We start from the raw sequence: 19,835 nt of genomic DNA, 5'->3' as shown, positions 1-19,835 counted from the left end.
CTGTTGGAACTACATATGCCTTATGGGTTGCCTTTCAAGGAAAATGGGGCAGAGCTGAGGTTTTCTGCTTCTTCTGGAATAAGTTAATTTCAGACCCAAAAACAAATGAGGAACCTTGGAATTACATCATTTTCAACCTCCATGTGTTCAAGCTACGAAGTGGGAAAATATGGACACCTCCATGTTCATCTTTTGTTAGCAAGAATCTAGCTAGCTAACATTAGTGATATGAGTAATGTATTTACTGCCTCAAAACAGCAAACTGTATAGATAATGTTATAGATTTAACAAGTGAATATGTTGATTGGTCTAAAGCAAATACTAATATATACAGTATGATTTTGTGCTTGACTAGAGGTCATAACCTGAGGTATTTCCCAACCTCCAACCAGGAAAAGCCAAAGAAAACACCCTGTCAACTACTCATGAACTTGGGGTAGGTTTCTTAACCATGAGTTCCTCCAAATTCAGGGAGTGACATCAATACTATACAGTTTGCTGTTTTGAGAAGAAAAATACACATCATTCATCTCAGTTAGCTGGCTAGTTTGTTGCTAAGAAAAGATGAACATGGAGGGGTGTCATTCTGAGCTCTGACTTCCCAATTCCGATGTAAGTCAAAGGCAGTATGACTCATTTAAAAGTAAAGAAGTGCTACTGTGTTCACTTTTGATGCTGTGAACAGCCATGCTGATATGACATCACATGCTGAACTTGGGGTGGAGGGCACCTTCCAAGTAGGAATTCTGAGTTGAAGGGTTGTATTTTTCTAGTCGGAGGTCAAAAAATTAACTTATTCTGAAGCTGATTATTATGAAATTATATTCTTATTATACGGCACTTTTCAGGGTACTCTGACGTGTGCATTTATCTATTTTAATAACTATAGTTATTATTTATGCCATAAACAAGCTGTGAGGTCATGTGTGTTAGTCAGGTGTCTTATCTGGTATGTGAGAATGAATAGGTGATTTTTTAGTGCTAGTTTACTGTATGAGTAATTGGGGAGAAGGTCCAATAGAGCACACTGTGGTTGTGTTTACATTTGAAAGAGACAACATATATTAAATGCCACCCATATGATGACTTACTGTAACTGACAACTACCTAACAACCCTTACATTAGATTAAACCCTGATTAGTTAAGTGAATAGCATGCTTGCTAAAGTTAACTTACAGAGTTAATCTACAGAGAAAACAATGCTGATTGTGGACTGTTACATTTACAATGCACTTACAGTAATGCTGCCTTATTAACCAGTTTTTACATCCTGTGGCAAAAGCAGAAGACAATCTAAATACAAATGTACTACTAAACAAAACTATGGTTTTAAATGTTTAATAATTATGCTGTGCAGAGAGTAAAGAAATATTGTGCAACAACATAAACTGCTGTTTGTATATCAGACCTGATTACAGGAGATACTAATTACAAAGGACAAAGATTATCATGTTTTCATCCTAACAAAAACAACACAGGAGGAGGAGCATCATGCTTGATTCCACCCACTGAAGATAACATGAGAAGAGTTGGATGAAGTCTGACCTTAACTACTGGTTTTTCATTGAAAGACACGTGTGCAGTGCGGGCAAGTGCACACAAAGTGCAGGTGATTACGGGAATCATTACTCATCTTTAGGTTAATTATGCATATCCATATCTAGTGTTTAAAATAGGCTCATAAAAATTTGTGTGTTGCTCATTAGTCAGTAGAGACCCTGTGTTGTGCACAGATGTCCCTCTAATTGCCAGGTGGCAGATGATTAATATTAGCCTCTGACTGAAATATAGATAGAATGTACACTCCTGGGGAAAAAAAGGGTCAAGCCCAAACTGGCAAATATTAGGCTTTAATGGTCTTAACAACAAATCACTGGTCAGAAAATTAGCAGAAATTAAACACATGCACTCCTAAGAGCTCCTGTGCCTCCATTTGATCATTTATTTTTGATGCAGTGAACTGTTTGGGGAAAAGCTAGAAACAGGGACATTCATTTATATTATCTTCTTGTATGCAAAGGTAAAATCATGATAATTATTAAAATGTTTGATGTACAATTCAAACTAACACATGTCTGTGTATACAAACTTTTCCAATAATATCTGCTGGGATGTTTTTTTTTTCTTAAAAGATTAGTCATTATTTGGTTATCTGCCATACCTGATGCAGCCCATCAAGGGCCACGAGGCTTAAACATTTAAAGAAATCAAAGGGAAAAGTTACCCATGTGGTTAAGACGTTGGACTTCTGATCAGAAAGTTGCAAGTTCAAATCCCAGACCCACCAAACAGCCACTGCTTGGCCCTGGAGCAAGGCCCTTATCCCTCAACTGCTTAGTTGTCTAAATGCAATAATTGTAAATCGCTCTGGATTCACGTGTGTCTGCTAAATGCTGTAAATGAGATTAAATTGCTTTTAATTTTTGATATAACACCCTAAAAAGCATTTATTATTGCTGAGTCACACTTCATTCCATGCACTGTTTGTGGACCTTCATATTTACGAGTTTAATTATTGAAATGTGATCATTCACAATACTACAACATATCATAGCACTGCGGAGACAATATCCGTCCCTCCATTGTTCTCTTATCCGTCACACATCACTACCCATCTCAAACATTCAATTTTCTCCATGCATCATCTCTGTAATTAATACCATGAGCATGACATAAGCAACATAACAACAAGTATACACAAACAGAGCCAAATTAGCACAATTTATTATACAAGTATACACATAACAAATGAAGAGATCTAAACAGCATGCCTTCATTTTTATTCTGCTGGTGTCCTGTCTTTGGCTGTTATACTATTTAGACAAACACAGTGTTCTGACTTGGCTGATTAGACAAACAAATTTCTAGAGTCTCTTTTTTTCATTTAAGGTTCCACAGAGTTCCCAGGTGCAGGTTCAGTACAGTTGGGTAAATAACATGTCATTTGGCTACTTCATATCTCTTGCTTTGCTGCTACTCTGGGAGTCAAGTCCACAAGGACAACATCTATTCGTCTATTTCCTTTTACCAATGCGTGCCATGAGCTCGGCATTGGCTGCAGCCTTGGCCCGCATGTCATGCTCTTTGGCCATGTCTATCAAGACACTTAAAATTGTGGTGGGTACATCAAGGGAAAGTGCAAAACGCGAGCCCTGCATTGCTTGTTTAGGGCTTGATGACAAAGGACGCATGGTGCGCACTCCCCGTGGCTCAAGGCGCTGTTTTGGTGAGAGTTGAGCGCTTTCAATTCCAAAGCGACTCAAGACATCAACAAACATCTTATCGCGCACCTCCTCATTCTCATTTGTTACTGCATTGTAGTTCTGTCTCTGACTGAGAGAAGTGAAAGGCAGAAGGAGCAGGAGTAGCAGATAGACGCCCATCAGTGTTGTACGCATGGTCACCTCTCAGCAGAGCCAGTCCACACACACCTTTAATGATGGAATGAGAGGAGCATGAGTCAGAGGAGATGAACAAAAGAACACAGCAAGAGAGAAAAACGTCATTGAACATAGATATTCAGAATGAAAAGGACATGCAAATGGCTTTATTTCCACTTAATACTTTATATAACAGATATGAAGATCTATATTATATGTGGCATGTTAACTCAGATGAAGATCAGCATATGTATTTTTACATTTAAGATCTACCTGCCACATACTCAAATGAAAACCCCCTAAATCTTTATCTCAGTAGGTGGCATTTCCTAACTGAAGTACTTCCTTGGTAAGTATATCAATTCACCTGGTTTGAGGTATTTTAAAAATGATCAGTTTACTGTGTCTGAGCTTAAATCATGGCTCCTGGAAGATATTCCTATCATGACTGCCACATGTAATAACAGGAGTTATGAAGTTATATACAAAATCATCTATTGATTAACTTTCTTAAGCAAGATTTGTGTGACAAAAACTGCCTTAGCTGTTGCAGGAGTGATAATTAACTACACAAATCACTGCCCCAGTAGCTCCATTATCTACTTACCCAGTGTCTTACCTGAATTGTTGCAGTGCAGGGTAAACTTTCTCCTTTCCGTTTTTTTGTATGAAATTATATAGGGCCCGTTTCTCTCAGTTCTACCACCTTTACTTCACTCTTCTCTTTCTTAAGCTTTCTTTCAGTGTTGGTCACCTTCTTCTGCTTCTCTGAACAGCTTGCTAAAGCCAGACCTCAACCACAAAACGACAAATCTTCATGTGGAGTTCTCCCTTTCAAGTCACCCCCACTCCCACCCTTATTCTCTCTCTTGGTGCCTACGTCTTTCCGCCCACCACTGCATCACCCCGTTCTTCACCCCCCCACACACTTTGTTTATCTGTTCTATCTTTCCTCTTCATGCTCCTTACACTCTTTTCATTTCCCCCTCCCTCATCTCCATCTCATTGTTTGTCTAAAAATACATATCAGAGTGATTAGAGATATTCTGTATTGTTTCTTGGGTGCTTTTAATAAAAGAGACAAGCTGCTCTCCTCTCTTCTTGCTTAAGCAACAGCCCGTAGAGTGTAGTTACCTGAACCTGCAGCATCCTCTTAGTACATAAACATCTACTGACGTCTCCTTCTCTGAGAAGGCTTATTCATAGGCTGTTTTTGAAACGTTGAAAGGATAAGACTGGCATCACCTGAATTTTGCTAAATGGTTCTGAATAATTAGTATTATATCCACCTTATAAGCTTTGAAGCTTTTTTGTGAAGCTGTCTATCAATCTTTGGCTCTGAGTAAATGCAGTGTGTGACTATTCTTTGTAAAAGAAGTACTGACGTCAGTTGGCCAGGATGAGGATGAAGGCTTTGCCTTTAAGGAACATTATTTTGTTTTTTTTTTTCTCTGAACTCAAGTTAGATATCAGACTAAAACAAAGCACAGACACTTTCTTTTTCCCTTTCCCCCTCAATTCTTGGACCTGTTGATAAGAGGCTTCCCAATTACACACTGCTGCCATCACTGTTGTTCTGCTGAGATGGTTTCACTGTTACACTACTGGCTCTAATGATGCTCTAAATTTTGTGAGATGACTCTAAAAGCTTTTTCCAACTTCTTTGAGATCACACTGAAATCCCTGGTGAACCCCAAAGCAGGATTTGAGGCTTTTTTTTAAAAAAAAGTATGGACAATTTTCTTTGTATGAACAAACAAGGCACTGTAATGATTGTCCTGGTTTTAATGTTCTGGCTATTGTCATAAAATGCTACAATTCCTTAACAGCAGTGCTATCTTCATGACTATAGATAAAGATATATAGATATGGTGTACTTACATGTGGGTTAGGGATGTAACCGAATATGAATATATTTAAACAGATAATGCATCATAAACGAATACAAATATAGATACAAACGATAGGCAGAACATTCTTGTTTACTTTTGTTTTGCTTTTTTTTTTTTTTTTAAAGAAAGCTTCAGACTAGATGTGTGCATTGGGACTATGATCCCACAAGATGAAACAAAAAAACATGAAACATGAAACATGAAAAAAAAAGATGACGTTTGCTGATAAAAATGAATGCGAATGCGTTTCTTTTGGAAGAAACTGAACATGGGACTGTCACACTTGCCATGCTTTAAGAAGATTCTCAGTTGAGACGTTTACAGAATTTAGCAAACGCAATTCTACAGAGTGACTTACAGAAATCCTTTGTGGTCTCCATCAAGAACACATCCTCATGCTAGCTAATTAGGTCAGGGTCTAACAGTACCATTGAGCTAAAACCTTATAGGAGGAGGTTAGTATAACATGAAAGGAAACATAAGACAAAAAAGGGATTTTAAAAGTAGAAGTTATAATTCATGTTTGAAGATTGAAGTCTTTGTTTGAAGATGTTCAGATTGTCAGTGGAAGTTCATTCCACCACCTGGGTGCCAGGACAGAGTCTTGATGCATGTCTTCCTTGTACCTTGAGGGATGGTGGATCTAGTCAGGCCATGCTTCACTGCAAGTGGAAATACCTTTAATATAGTCAAATTTAATTAGTATTTCCTATTATAAGATTACACTAAACCAAATAAAAGATTAAGCCTATTTCTATTTCTAGCCATGGTTGCTCATTTCAAGCTTGAAATAGTCTTGTACTATTGACAGCTAATTTTGCAAATTTTAAGCAATTATTTCTAGAAAGAAGCAAAATCATATATATATAACTGCTTACTACTGCTTACTCACAGGGTGTCCCAAAAGTCTCCATACGTAGGGGAAATTAACATATTTTAGAAAAACGTCTTCCAAAATTTTTCATAATTAGTTTATATATATTTTTTTTTTTCAGAAGCTGGGAAGCTGTCACAAGGTTGCAATGGGCTTTAACAGGAAACATGGCCAGTACATCACACACGACACTTATTAACAAACTTATTAGAAAAAAAATTCAAAAAGACTGGACGTTTAGCAGACCAACCGAGAAGTGGATGTCCACATACCTCCACTGACGAAGACACAACGAACGTGGTGATGGCATACATAGCCCCCTATGTATGGAGACTTTTGGGACACCCTATATATATATAGGGTGTATATATATATATACACTCTATATATATATATATATATATATATATATATATATATATATATATATATATATATATATATATGATTTAAGATTTGATTTAAGATTTTGCATTTTTTTGCAGATGCTGGTCGGTTTTTGTCTTTGTAGGCAAGCATCAGTGTTTTAAATCTGATGTGGGCAGCTACAGGAAGCCAGTGGAGGGAACTCAGCAAAGTCTAAATTAGGAACGGCTATCTTCCTTCTCCTCTAGCAATATACATCAAAAGAATATCTTCATCTAAGTAATGAAATGTCCAGCATTTGCTATTTTACTTTGTGTGTGTGTTTTACTAACACTAAAGACATTCATGCCCTCTGGGAATACTACATTCAAAGAACACACACAGAAGAACCCAAAGGTTGCAATACCACAGACATGCCAATGTCACTACACTCATGCTTGAAATGATGAGTAATATTTTAAAGCTCTAATCAGAAACTGACAGAACAGAACCATGGGCATCAGAACCGCTTCTTAGTTTAACACATACACCGACCAGCCATATTATAATACTATGTATATTATATTAAACACAACACAACACAACATATCCGTTTACTGCAAACATTATGATACTTTTGTGGATAAAACGTTATCTCCGTTCACACTAAATAGATTTTACTACTTTCAAAATAGTCTGTGCTTACTTTTTTTTCAAAAATCAAAATTTAAAAGAGTTTCAAGATATTTCACTTTGAGGTAGTAGTTCACCCATAATCTGAACATTCCTCAAATCACATACCTGTCTCCTGTAACTGCATATCTGCTAAAACTGACTTTTTCTCACTTCCTGCAATATTGGTTCACTCCTCAATAAGGTCTAACTCATCCTCACTCTTCCTCCTATTTGTAGGAATAGCCAGTGCCATCCTCTTCATACGTTAAGTCCTAGGACATTTCTGTGTCCATGTTCTGAGCAAAATACATGTAAATCATTATTAATTTTAAAGTAAAAGTAGAATAATACATAAAATAAAAGTGGAATAATTTCTATTGTACAAACATTGTACAAGGAATAGTCATGCAAATGCAGTGAAGAGATTTCTGTGGTCTTCACTTGTCACATTGGCAATGTGGATCCTTTACGGTACACAAAAAATGTTGTAAATGCCAATGGTTTAATGAATACCTTTTGCACACATCAAAATTATTATTGTTAAAATATTATTATTGATAAATAACAGAACTTTTCAGAGTTCTTTTAAAAGTGGCTCAAAATGATGAAGGCTGTGGTAGATGTAAATGTCATGTGTCTTAAATACATACTGTGCATAATTGGTACAAATAAAGGCTACTATAAAAATGTTCAAAACATCCAGAAAAATGTATGTCAAATAGCATCAATGTGTTATAAAAGGATATGTACACTATATGGCAAAAGGTTTGTAGACACCTGACCATCACACCCATATGTGGTTCTTCCCCAAATGTTGCCACAACGTTGTAAGCACACAATTGTTTAGGATGTCTTTGTATGCTGTAGCATTAAGATTTCCCTTCACTGGAGCTAAAGGGCCCAAACCTGCTCCAACATGACAATGCACCTCTGCACAAAGCGAGCCACATAAAGACTTAAAGTTTTGCCAAATCTGGTGTGGAAAAACTCGAGTGGCACGAGCCCTGACCTCAACCCCACTGAACACATTTGGGATGAACTGGGCTCTAGTGGAAAGCCTTCCTATAAGAGTGGAGGTTATTATAACAGCAAAGGGGGACCAGCTTGGTATTAATGCCCATAGTTTTGGAATGGGCACATATGGGTGTCAGATGTCTACATACTTTTGGCCATATAGTGTATATATAGAACGCATATTACATAATCGACCAAATTAAGTAATAGATGATGTTTCTGATAAAAATATCATCAAGGCTGTGTGGGATTTTGGCTTCAGAGACAGAAGAAATGTAGCAAATTCTTCTAGAATCTTTAGAAAACTGCACCACAGTGTACCCAAGAGAATTTATGCAAATAAAACTAAGGTAAAAGGTGATTCCATTTTAGTTTTATTGGGCAGTATAGTAAGTATTTTGATACTTGGGTAAGGAAATTTTCATTATTTTTGAAGACATGTTCACTTTAGGTGAATCTGTTTAGATGTGCATAGAAATGTCAGGATAGAAATGTTTCATCTTAGAATAAAAATGAAAAGTCAGAATAACTTTGCATTGAATTAAAGTGACACTTCTCTGTAAGAGGACCCAAACCATGCCAGCAAAATGTTCCTTACAGCATAATAGAGCCACCAGTTTGTTTTTGTTTTGGGTTTTCTTTCCCCAATTTTTCTCCCTATTTCAGTCTTGGCCAATTCCCACCAGCCAGCTCTCCCCTATTACACAACAGCTACCAACCTGGGAGGGAGAAGGCATTAAATTGATACAGGTGTTAAACTGATACACCAACTGCACTGAAAGAAAATGTTCTTTAGTTAAAATGAAATTGGTTGTTTTACTGATACACATGCATATTTTCTACAAAAATTCTGTGATAAACACACTATACTGTGAGGCCGAAAGTTTGTGGACACCTGACCATCACACCCATATGAGCCTATTCCAAAACCATGGGCATTAACACGGAGTTCGTCCCCCCCTTTGCTTATATAACAGCCTCCACTCTTCTGGAAAGGCTTTCCACTAGATTTTGGAACATAGCTGTTGAGATTTCAGCCACAAGCGCATTAGTGAGGTCAGGCAGTGATGTCAACTGAGAAGGCCTGGGGCGCATTCGGTGTTACAATTCATCCCAAAGGTGTTCAGTGGGGTTGAGATCAGGGCTCTGTGCAGGCCACGTGAGTTTTTCCACTCCAGTCTTGGCAAACCATGTCTTTACAGATCTTGTTTTGTGCACAACGGCACTGCCATGATGAAACAGGTGTAGGACCTTTAGTTCCAGTGAAAGAAAATCTTAATGCTACAGCATAAAAAGACATTCTATACAATTGTGTGTATGATAATAGGTGTATGTTAATCACAGATAAGCTTATGTATACCTGCTTTGTTCAAAATGCACCCAATACTTCTCCTAGAACAGACACTCCCTAAACAACATGGCTATCTTGAACTTGATGGAAGAACTCATTAGATTAGATTAGATTAGATTCAACATTATTGTCATTGTACAGAGTATGAGTACAGAGCCAATGAAATCATACACCGATGACAGTGTGTGGCTGTGTGTGGTATCTTAGAGACGGTCATGCTCAATAGTCATGATAAACTGCATTGACGCAGGATGTGATCACAACCCAAAACACGGTGGTTTGAAGTGACTCAATACTATTCAATCCGCATAATGACATCACATCTATAAGAGTGACAATGTGGGGTAAATTACTGAGGAAACGTAATCCAGCACTGAATACAAATTCCATTGTTAAAGATGTAATCAGTAATGTAAACATTCAGATTACTTAAAAAGTGTAACCTAATCTGATTCCTTTGAATTTTTTTCTGAGTGCTTCTGATTTAACTGGTTTATCTGGTTTCATATACTTTATACAATAATCTTGGATTGGCATGGATTGGATTGAAAGTAATTACCAACTCACAGCCCAACATAAAGTGCTGCTTTACATGGATCAATAAGAGTCTATTCTAGAATATAATATCATGAATGTAATACCAGACATTGCATGCCAACTGGTTGTACCTAAAGAGTGTTGGGACACCCCTACTGTTTTCCGTTACAGCCTCTATTTTATTTTAAATCTCTACTGAATGCACACTTTTTGAGTATACATGTGCTAGATATGTTAGACAATGTCTAATAGATCTACACTAGAAACCATATGATGATACTTTGATACATAAGCAATTCAAAATATCACATTATCATTTAATTATGAAGAGGTGGAAGAGAACACTAGTTAAATGTGTAAGGGTGGTACTATGATGCCAGGGTAACTGCCATGGAGGTGAGAATCATCTGGATACCACTTTCCACTTTAAGATTTGTTTTATTACTTTTGCTTATTTAAACTGTATTTAAAAGGCAACAATGACTATAATACAGTATGACATACAACAACATGCAACATAATTCTTATATAGGCATCACAGTTCTATTTATAAACAGGGCTCTCATTCCATAGGAAAATAATTTGCAAATGATGACAACTTGAAGTCCGTGACCCGTAAACATCACCAGACATTGGGTATCTTCACAGATGATGTTCTGCCAGGATAAGGTTGGATTGTATTCAACAAATCAAGCTAATGAAGACAACTTGTTTGCAGATATGGCAGCATGTCAGACAAGGGAAGCTATGAAAGAGTGACTGAGCAAGAAAAACAATAGATTTTACACAAAAAAAAAAACCAGTACAGCACGAGAAGGCAACACATTAGCTATTGCATCAGAGATGATGCTTAGGAGAAAATAGTCAAAAAACACTTATACATAATGTATATATACAAATGGTTCCATATGCTATACTCAAAACCACTAGTCCTAAGGCCAATTTCAGTGCTTTACGAAGGGTCATGTGATAGAGGAGAGCTGGTTAGTGGGCGGGAATCAGTGGGTGACCAAATTAGGGGGGAAAAATGGAGGGGGGAAAAAAAAGTTAGATGCCATTTTTTTAGCATTTAAACCAGACCAGGTCCACAGGTGGTCTACTGCAAAATGAAGCATTACTACTGTATTCAGGGGTCCTCTGAAATCTGTTTTGATTAAGCCATACCATAATGGTGAATTATATTGTGAAGAACAGATTGCATGACTAGACTTCGCTGCAGTGAAGCACTCGCCCTCACTCTATTGCTCTCCCACACTCATCACTTCAATTCTATGACCCAGTTACATTTTGAAGAATGGAGAGACTGATAGTCTTATGTATATAGTGTGTGAAAATCAGCTTATGGACAAATTCCAATTGTTTACACTGCTGCCTGTTCCTTTATTTTTATCATCTGCATTGGGGATTGTTGCTTATGTACTTCATTGCAATAAAAATGTTGATATTTGTCATTTGTTGATATGCTGAACCTTTCTGATAAAATGCCAAAATGAATGCTCAAAAAAAGAAAACAATAATCAACCATACACTGGTGTTTAAAGTATTTTATTGGAATTCAGAATTGGAGCTTCTGTTATGTACAATAAAGGACAGAAACAAAACATCACATTATCTCATAAATACTTCTGCTGTTTCCGACATGTTTGACTTAATTTTCCTGCATCTTCCTTCTAAATGTTCGCTACCCCCCCTCCCCCAACCTCTTCTGCATTTTAATTTACTTTATTTTTTGCATGAAACTAAATCACCAAACCTAAATCAGTTTCACTCTGGTTTGTACTCACACACAGACTAATATGTTTGAATGCTTGTGTGTCTATACCTTTTGAACAGTACTTCTTGCACTATGGAACAGAAGATGTGGATCTTCACTGTAGACAAGAGAAAGGTGGGGGGGGGGGGGTGTTTGCAAAGGGGGGAGCAGTATATAAAAGAAGGAGAGATAATGGGAAATCTGATGAAATTAAATGAGCATTTAGAACCGAAGCCAGTACATAGCACTACGCATTCTGTTGTAGTCAGGAAGCTGCTCAATTGGACCTGAAGAAGAGAAATAATCACACTGAGTCCAATAAAACCTGGCACAGTTTAAAGTGTTTAAAATGAGTACTGTCAAGTGCCTGAGGGAAAGACAACTCACCAACAGCAGCCACAGCGGGGCATTTGTCATAGATATATTTGGAGCAACCGTCACGCACTATCTTGGGCGTCACAGCCTAAAAAACAACAATAATTTTATTATAATAATATAATTATAATAACAACAACAATAATATTAGTCTCTGCCAGGAGAGTAGGCCTACATCAATCTTGGCATCCCATTCAGCCAATGGGATACGACGACCGTAGTTGAGAATGTGCCTGCCGATGTCATCACAGACTGGTGTGGTACCTGAAAACACAGTGTGTGACAGTGAGAAACAAACAGAGAAGTAAATTCAAGTGCATTGTTAGGATTCGACTGGGGATCTCTGGATGATAGAGCGAACACTTTATTTTTTTATTAAGTATGCATACCAAGTATCTGCAAGATATTTGGGTGTTGTATCATAGTTAGTACAGCAGTGACACTGACATAATGCATGAAAAGAGGCTAACTATAGTCTTACCTACAAGGTGAAAAACATACCTTGGACTAATAATCAACTATGTTGTGTGTAAAGCACTACCAGCTTCAAATCACAGAGCTAGAAAGCAATTCAAATGGCAACTAAATATGGATTTAACAATGTTTTACCAATTTAAGTGAAGGTGTATTTGAATGTAACTATAACTGGGTGCCTTACCATTCAGCTGTCCTACTAAACTGGCCTTCAGAGCATTCTTTGCTCTGGCTACATCACTCTCTGTCACTGTGGTACACAAGTTCATCCTGTGGTCAAAAGAAAAAAAAAACAGGACAATAACTTCTGCCATAGAGCAATGGATAAATATTTACTTCATCTTATCCAATTAACAAACAGCCCCTCTACTGCAATTTCACAGTCTGTGAAATAAGTAGAAATCTGTAGATTTGCCAAAAACCCTGAAGAAGTTTCTACAGGTAGTCAAAATTTGATAGAAGAATAAACCAATTTCATTTGTAAGCTCTACTGCTGCATTCATGGCATCTCCTAAGTGCTAATGTGCAAGTTGTAATGACACCATTGCAAAAGACACACAAAAGCATGTCTTTTGTTTGCTCTGTGAGAGTTCATAAAAAGCTAATTTAACCTCACTTTTACAGTTACAGGCCTGGGAGGCTACTGGTACTGTTCTACAATAGTTAGCTTCAAACATTCATGTAGCATTTTTGACTGAAATTGCAGTACAGCAACAACAACAGCGGACAACAGCGAGTAGCTTAGCAACAACCCAGCCAGCTAACATTAGTGATAACTCTTACTGCTTATTTAAACTTTTAAATACTTTTAAACTCATTTAAAAGTAGAGAATGGGGACTTTACACTGTTCACAGTGTGAATGGCCATGTTGATTTGATGTCACTCTGTAAACAGGGAAGGAACTGGGAGTTGAGAAGACTATCCCAAGTTGATGAGTTTCAAGTTAAGGGGTCGTCTGCATGGGTTTTTACTGACTGTAGGTGGGGAACTGCAAATTTGAACGCAGCATAAGTGTTGCCTTACCATGCGTTCTGAGCCCAGTGCATCATGTCCTCAATCTTGTGTTTGTCTGTGACAAAATAGATGCCCATCAGTCCAGTGTCACTGTAGGAGGAGTGGAAAGACTGGAAACTATGGCAAAGGTTGCCCTCTACAGCCAGACTTGCCAAGCGACTGCTCAGGTGCTACACACACACACATTTTACAATTTAGTCCAAGTATCATTGATCATTGTAACCAAACATTCTCTGGGATTACATTAAAAAAAAAAAGCATGCTAAAGTACCTTTATCAGAGTGATACAGTGCAACTAACCTTGCCGCCTCCAAATGTGATGTCATAGCTGCCGATGATGGAATTAGCAACCATGAGTGGCACAATGTCAGGACTGGCAGCCCCAGCCCCCTCTACTGCAATAGCAACATGGGCCAGGGGCATGGAATCGTCACGCATTCGAACCTAAAGGACACAGAAACATTGTGAACACGCAAAGCATAAAAAGATCAGTGAATATGAACTGCCAGTACATTAAACTGAAATTCAGTATGATGGTTTAGACACATCCAACACCAAATATGGGGAGGAACCCACATTTCCACACAAAAGGATTTTTCACACATATACACTTCTCACCTCACTGCCAGTGAAGCGGCAAGGGGACAGCAGGGGCACAGCGTCGTCCGGATACTCGAATGAGACACCACTTAAGTGCTGCTTTGCAAGCCCCACCAACTCCTCATGGTTCACACCTACACCAGATCAAAGTCACTGATCACCTACAGTTTATCACTACTGCTCCATTAGTCTGATTCCAGTCAAGCTTCAGGCTGTCTTTTAACTATGCCGTTTTACTTCCTAAACTGCAAAACTTTTTTTTTTTTTTTTTTTAAAGCATTTTCATTTTCTAAACATACAGTTTGCAAAATCAGAGAGGATTTATCGAAAATATGAAAGCAATGGATACGAACATGGTCATATTGTCACAAAAATATAAATGGGGCCACATGTAATGCTCAACATGCCGGCTGTATTATGTAAGTTTGCCCCGCAATAAAAAGTTGCTTTTTTGGTGAAGACATTAGCGAAAAAAGTCTGGCTTATCAGTTTCTTACAGTGACATTTGCGGCCATATAGGGTGCTTTTCTAAGTTTGTAATAAAGAAAAGTCCATGCACTGTAGAACAAGCAACCCGGAAAATAAATTTTGTGTTACTGGAGCCAAAGATATCGGTACTTAACAGCCACTTCATATCTATGTTTGAAATATCAACTTGTTAGTCTCTTTCTGGCATATGGGTCTCAACTCATTTACGTGGACAGGAGCCTGGTCTTACGACTGAAAACAAATTCTGATCAGATAAAGGAATAACATTAATCCATGCACTGCTTTCATTCTGGATTTAATTGTATTATTTCACACAGAAATGTTTTAATTGTTGTCACTGTGACCGTCTCAACTGGCTCCTGTGCTGATTCTTATTTGTGAAGAAAAATGCCCTTTGGTAGATGGATAGCGCTTATAAGAAAAAGTATCAGTAAAAAGCAGACGCTTGTACATTACCTCCAGCAGCGGCCAGCACCATGCGAGGAGCCTTGTAGTGACTGTTGATGTACTCCACCAGATCCTGCCGTGTCAGAGTCCTTACAGAGCAAGGTAGAACAGGAGTGTCAGTTAACTAACTAACCAAAACAATACACGTGAATTGTGTGTGCGTGTGTGTGTGTACCTGGCATTCTGAGAGGGTCCCAGTACACTCTGGCTCAGGGGTGTGCCTTGGAATGCAGTGGCATGGAGTAGATCCAAGCAGACATCCTGCAGACTGGCCTCCACCTCCTCCAGCTCCCTGAGCACCACTCCCCTCTGCTGCTCTATCTCAGCCTCACTCAGCGATGCACTCTGCACCACCTCAGTCAAGAGCTCCACCGCTACACACAACATAAATCAGTCAGTGTGAGAGTAACAGAGATTCAATTTACCCCAAAATAATGATGCACGGCTATGATATAAAGAATCACTGCCACAAAAAGAATAACTACACATTCCTAGTCTGAATGCTGCTGTTCAGGAGACCAGTTCTCTGACGCAAAAATGATTCACATCCTGAACATGCCAAAATCATGTTCCTGACAAAATAATGTATGACCTCTATGATAAATCAGGAATTGCATTGCCATTTTGCAAGCTACACTGTTCCCTGTAGGCATATAAATGAACAGAACACTAGAACAGAATCTGCATTCTCGTCCCACCTTTTGGTAGGTCCTTAGCGAGGGCCTTCATGTAATAGGCAGTGTGTTCACGAGAAGTGTATCCACTAAGATGAGCTCCCATTGACTCTACTGCTTGCTCAAGAGCAGCCTGGGTGTGCTTCTTTGTGCCCTACAGTTGACAGAAGAAAATATTTGTGACTAAAAGAGCATGGACGAGATAATATACAAAAAAAAAAAAAAAAAAAAAAAGAATAAAACAGAACATATTTGTACCTTGAAAGCTAAGTGCTCCAAGAAAAAGCCAGCACCGTTATTCTTCTCAGACTCATATCTGCTACCGACATTGATCCACAGGCCAACCTAGGAGACAAGCAAATGTGTCAATATCAGTGTACAGTACAAACAGAATTTATCCACATTCTGCTTTTAAATGATAAATGACTTTTTATTATTACACAATTTAATGAGCTGTCCTTGACAGTCAGGTTCCTGAAATGAATATTTTTCTTATAGCAGCTGATAAAGAAAATGGATTTCTCACAGTGCAGGTGCCATGACCTGTCGTCTCAGAGGCCACTCTCAGCCCATTCTCCAGCGTTGTGACCCGCGTCTCTGGAACACTCAGCAGGCTTTGGGCATAAGACACAGTTGCTTGTCCCCGTCTCAGAGAAAGCAGAACAGGCTATAAAGACAGACAGAGCAAAACAAACACCGAAACATGATCGACTTCGCATGTCATCCTAGTTCCAAGACTGGCGAACAGATTAGAAAGAGGAGGAGGAAAAAACAAAAACAAAAACAAAAAAAACCCTATGTTCTATATGTCAGGTTGAAATTGTACTGGTTCCAGTCTATGAGAAACAAACTCAGGGCTTAAAAAAAATAAAAAATAAAAAAATCTCAGTTTTGGAGAAGAATCTGCAGGACTTATCTAGAGAAATCAATAGGGATGACAGTAAAAAATCTGCAAAAGCATGCAATGTTTATTTATTTCTTTAATTAATTAATAAGCTGTGTGGTTAATGAGATATTCAGCCCCAATCCAAAACTTTATGACTACAGAGTAAGGTTGGCAGAAATGGCAAAGCTCTTGGTGAATAATAGGTGAAGATCTTGTGTGCTAGCGCTCCAAATCAGCTAGACTGTAATGCAGCTATAGCTGATAGCCGGGTCGTGTTGTATGACCTTGCGAGTGGTATGTATTTCACACACCTAACATTAGTCTTTAACCCAAACGCAGAAACACGGCTATTACTTTTCCAGAATCACTGCGCTGGTGCATGTGAACAAAGAAACCAGTCTGAAACTAGCCGGTGGATTTGTTGACCTTCTAATGTTGGCTAGCTAGCATTAGCTACACGGAGCAGCTAGCCATTATGCTAACTAGTCCGGTGATCTTTAGCTCTCCAAATCTACACCCACTATCGTACTAAATAATAGTTTAAAAACAGTAGTGCACCACAGTTTGTGCTCAGTGCTTTCATATTTTTTGATAAACTATTTAGCTAGCTAGTATGGTCTTCAGCGTAGCCGAGGACCAACGGAAGTCATGTGAATGACAAACGTCTTCTTCAGAAGCCAGTAACCTGCTTTTAGCCTCCAAGCGTTTATTGAAAGCTCCTAAAGCGTTTTCAAAGAACTAGACGCACAGTTTACTCACACTACGAGCTTTAGCCAGAGCTTGGCCCACGGCTCCCCCGAATCTGCACACGGACGCTGCCATCTTTTCCCTGTCTGCGGACTGAGAAGACAGAAACGCGCGTGCTCGCTATACACGTCAAAGCCCCGACCTGACGTAAGCTACAGTGTCACTCGGCACAAATATTTAAAAGCGCAATCTGTATTTTTTTTTTTTACATACTATAATCCTACCTATAATAATCATATAACTTAATACATACCATGATCTGCAACCAAGGTCCGTGATCTGCAGCACTGCAATGGATCTGATAGGTTCTTCATTTTAGGCTTCAGTTTACATATTTTTCTGGCCCAGAAATGACCTCTGCACTGCAAAAACACAGGCAGAGCTGGTCAAGCGGGTAAACCACTTTTGCCAGCTGGAAGGTTATTTCTCAGCTGCAAAACTGTTCCTTACCACTTGATTATATTGATCAATAAATATTTGAGATTTTCTCATCTTCTTACTGTTGCATTTTCTTAAGAATAACTTGTCTGCATTGTAGCATTAATAGCAGTGATTCCGAAACCCTTTCCTTTCCACCAGCACTTACCGGTTGGCAAAGGTGGTCTATCTGTTTCACCAGCTCAGCCTGGGGTTTGGCCGCTGGTAGCTGATCGGTCCAAGCTGGATTTTTCAGCAGGGAATTGGTTCTCCTGCTGGAGCAAAGCCACTCAGCTATGCACCTTTTACCTTGATAAAAGGCAACTCACAAGGTATATATAGTTTCCCAGAAACCCTGGACACAAGGTGCCAGTCCATCACGGACACCGTGCACACACACATTCGCACATTTATGTTATGGTGACAACCCTTCGTTTAAAAAAAAAAGAGCATCAGTAGTCTCAAGTACAATTCATGCAGTTTTATAAGCAAATTAACTGGTATGCTTTACTGAATATCTTGGAGAATCTGCCACAGTTCCGTCTCACTTGCTACTTTTTTGCATATATCTATCTATCTATCTATACACACACACACACACACACATACATATATGTTTAAAAAATACATATGTATGTGTGTGTGTGTGTGTATAGATAGATAGACAGATATAGATATATATGCAAAAAAGAAGCAAGTGAGACAGAACTGTGGCATGAATTGTACTTGAGACTTCTGATGCATTTTTTTTAAAAGCAAAGGGTTGTCATACCAAATATTGACTTTGTTTAACTTAGTGCTGTTACTATTCTTATAGAATATTACAAACTATAACAAATTATAACAAAGTACAAACGTTTTTGTAGATTTTTTTTTATGACGTACATTATTGATTCAGTCCAAAAACATTTTAGATTTCCAAACATTAGTTTTCCAGCACAAAAGTAAATGTTACAGAAAAATGTTTGTCAGTAAAGAAAGCAGCATATTACATAAGAGACACTTTTCAGACAGAAAAACATAATGAAGGCTGCTGGGTTTTGCTGCAAAAATAAAAAGTAAGTGTGACAGTCAAAAGTCTCCAGAAGACCTGTGGCTGCTTCTGCAAGATTCTCAGTAAAACTTACAGCTCATTTCCTCATAAAACTGCACAAATTGTACCTGAGACTACTTAAGAAAAAAAAAAAAAAAAAAAAAAAAAGTGAAGGATCGTCACACCAAATATTGACTTTGTTTCATTTATTACTGTTTACTGCACTTTATAGTATTTTTTTAAATGTAGAAACATTTAAATTCATTATTTTTGAAGGCATCTTTGCTTTACAGCATTTCTTTGCACAAGTATTGTGTATATATATATATACATATATATATATGGCCTTACCTTTCAGCTTCAACGCATAGGCAACATAACTTACATATATTGTACCTGTGCAGTATGGTCTGACTGTCAGACACAAGAATTGGGTAACGTAAAGTTTAACATATACAACTAAAGAACTACAGTTGGAAAGAGCTGTCTGAAGAATAATCAACACGTGTTAAATTCTAATAAACTCAACAGTAATATATAGTAATCAAATTATACCAACTCGTTACTGATAAAAACTCACTCCAGACAAAGAGAAAGCGTAGTCCACTACCAGGACAGCCAGGTTTTAGTTGTGAATGAATCTGGAACACAGGTGATTGGTTAGTATGGTTGTCATTGTATTGGGTAGTCCTGGCACACCTGTAACACACTCTCAACTATTCTGAAAGGGACCACAGACTTCTTGTTATGGCTTTTTTTCTGTAAACAGCAACAAAACTATTTATAATTTAAAATAAATTCTTGTAGTTGGTGCTTTCAAATATCTGTACATAGCTTGTCATTTGTAGTAGGACCA

The 19,835-nt window shown here is 38.1% G+C and overlaps 2 protein-coding genes across 2 annotated transcripts; both read right to left on the bottom strand.

The window, feature by feature from the left end:
• Window positions 1-3,015: 3,015 nt before the first annotated feature.
• On the bottom strand, window positions 3,016-3,399 carry LOC113529833 (urocortin-3-like). Its single transcript, XM_026919389.1, has one exon. The coding sequence runs from the start codon at window positions 3,397-3,399 to the stop codon at window positions 3,016-3,018; it is 384 nt and encodes a 127-aa protein (XP_026775190.1).
• An 8,199-nt stretch (window positions 3,400-11,598) lies between these two features.
• LOC113526373 (cytochrome b-c1 complex subunit 1, mitochondrial) lies at window positions 11,599-17,687 on the bottom strand. The gene is made up of 13 exons (XM_026913770.3): window positions 17,542-17,687; window positions 16,423-16,563; window positions 16,155-16,241; window positions 15,921-16,050; window positions 15,398-15,596; window positions 15,232-15,311; window positions 14,305-14,420; window positions 13,987-14,130; window positions 13,696-13,856; window positions 12,856-12,941; window positions 12,373-12,461; window positions 12,210-12,285; window positions 11,599-12,109 (listed from the first exon to the last, which is right to left on the bottom strand). The coding sequence occupies exons 1-13, from the start codon at window positions 17,602-17,604 to the stop codon at window positions 12,045-12,047; spliced, it is 1,437 nt and encodes a 478-aa protein (XP_026769571.2). The 5' UTR covers window positions 17,605-17,687; the 3' UTR covers window positions 11,599-12,044.
• Window positions 17,688-19,835: the final 2,148 nt, after the last annotated feature.

The sequence above is a fragment of the Pangasianodon hypophthalmus genome, chromosome 2, assembly GCF_027358585.1.
Source record: "Pangasianodon hypophthalmus isolate fPanHyp1 chromosome 2, fPanHyp1.pri, whole genome shotgun sequence".
In the NCBI taxonomy this organism is placed as follows: Eukaryota; Metazoa; Chordata; class Actinopteri; order Siluriformes; family Pangasiidae; genus Pangasianodon; species Pangasianodon hypophthalmus.
This window is presented reverse-complemented; position numbering and strand designations above follow the sequence as displayed.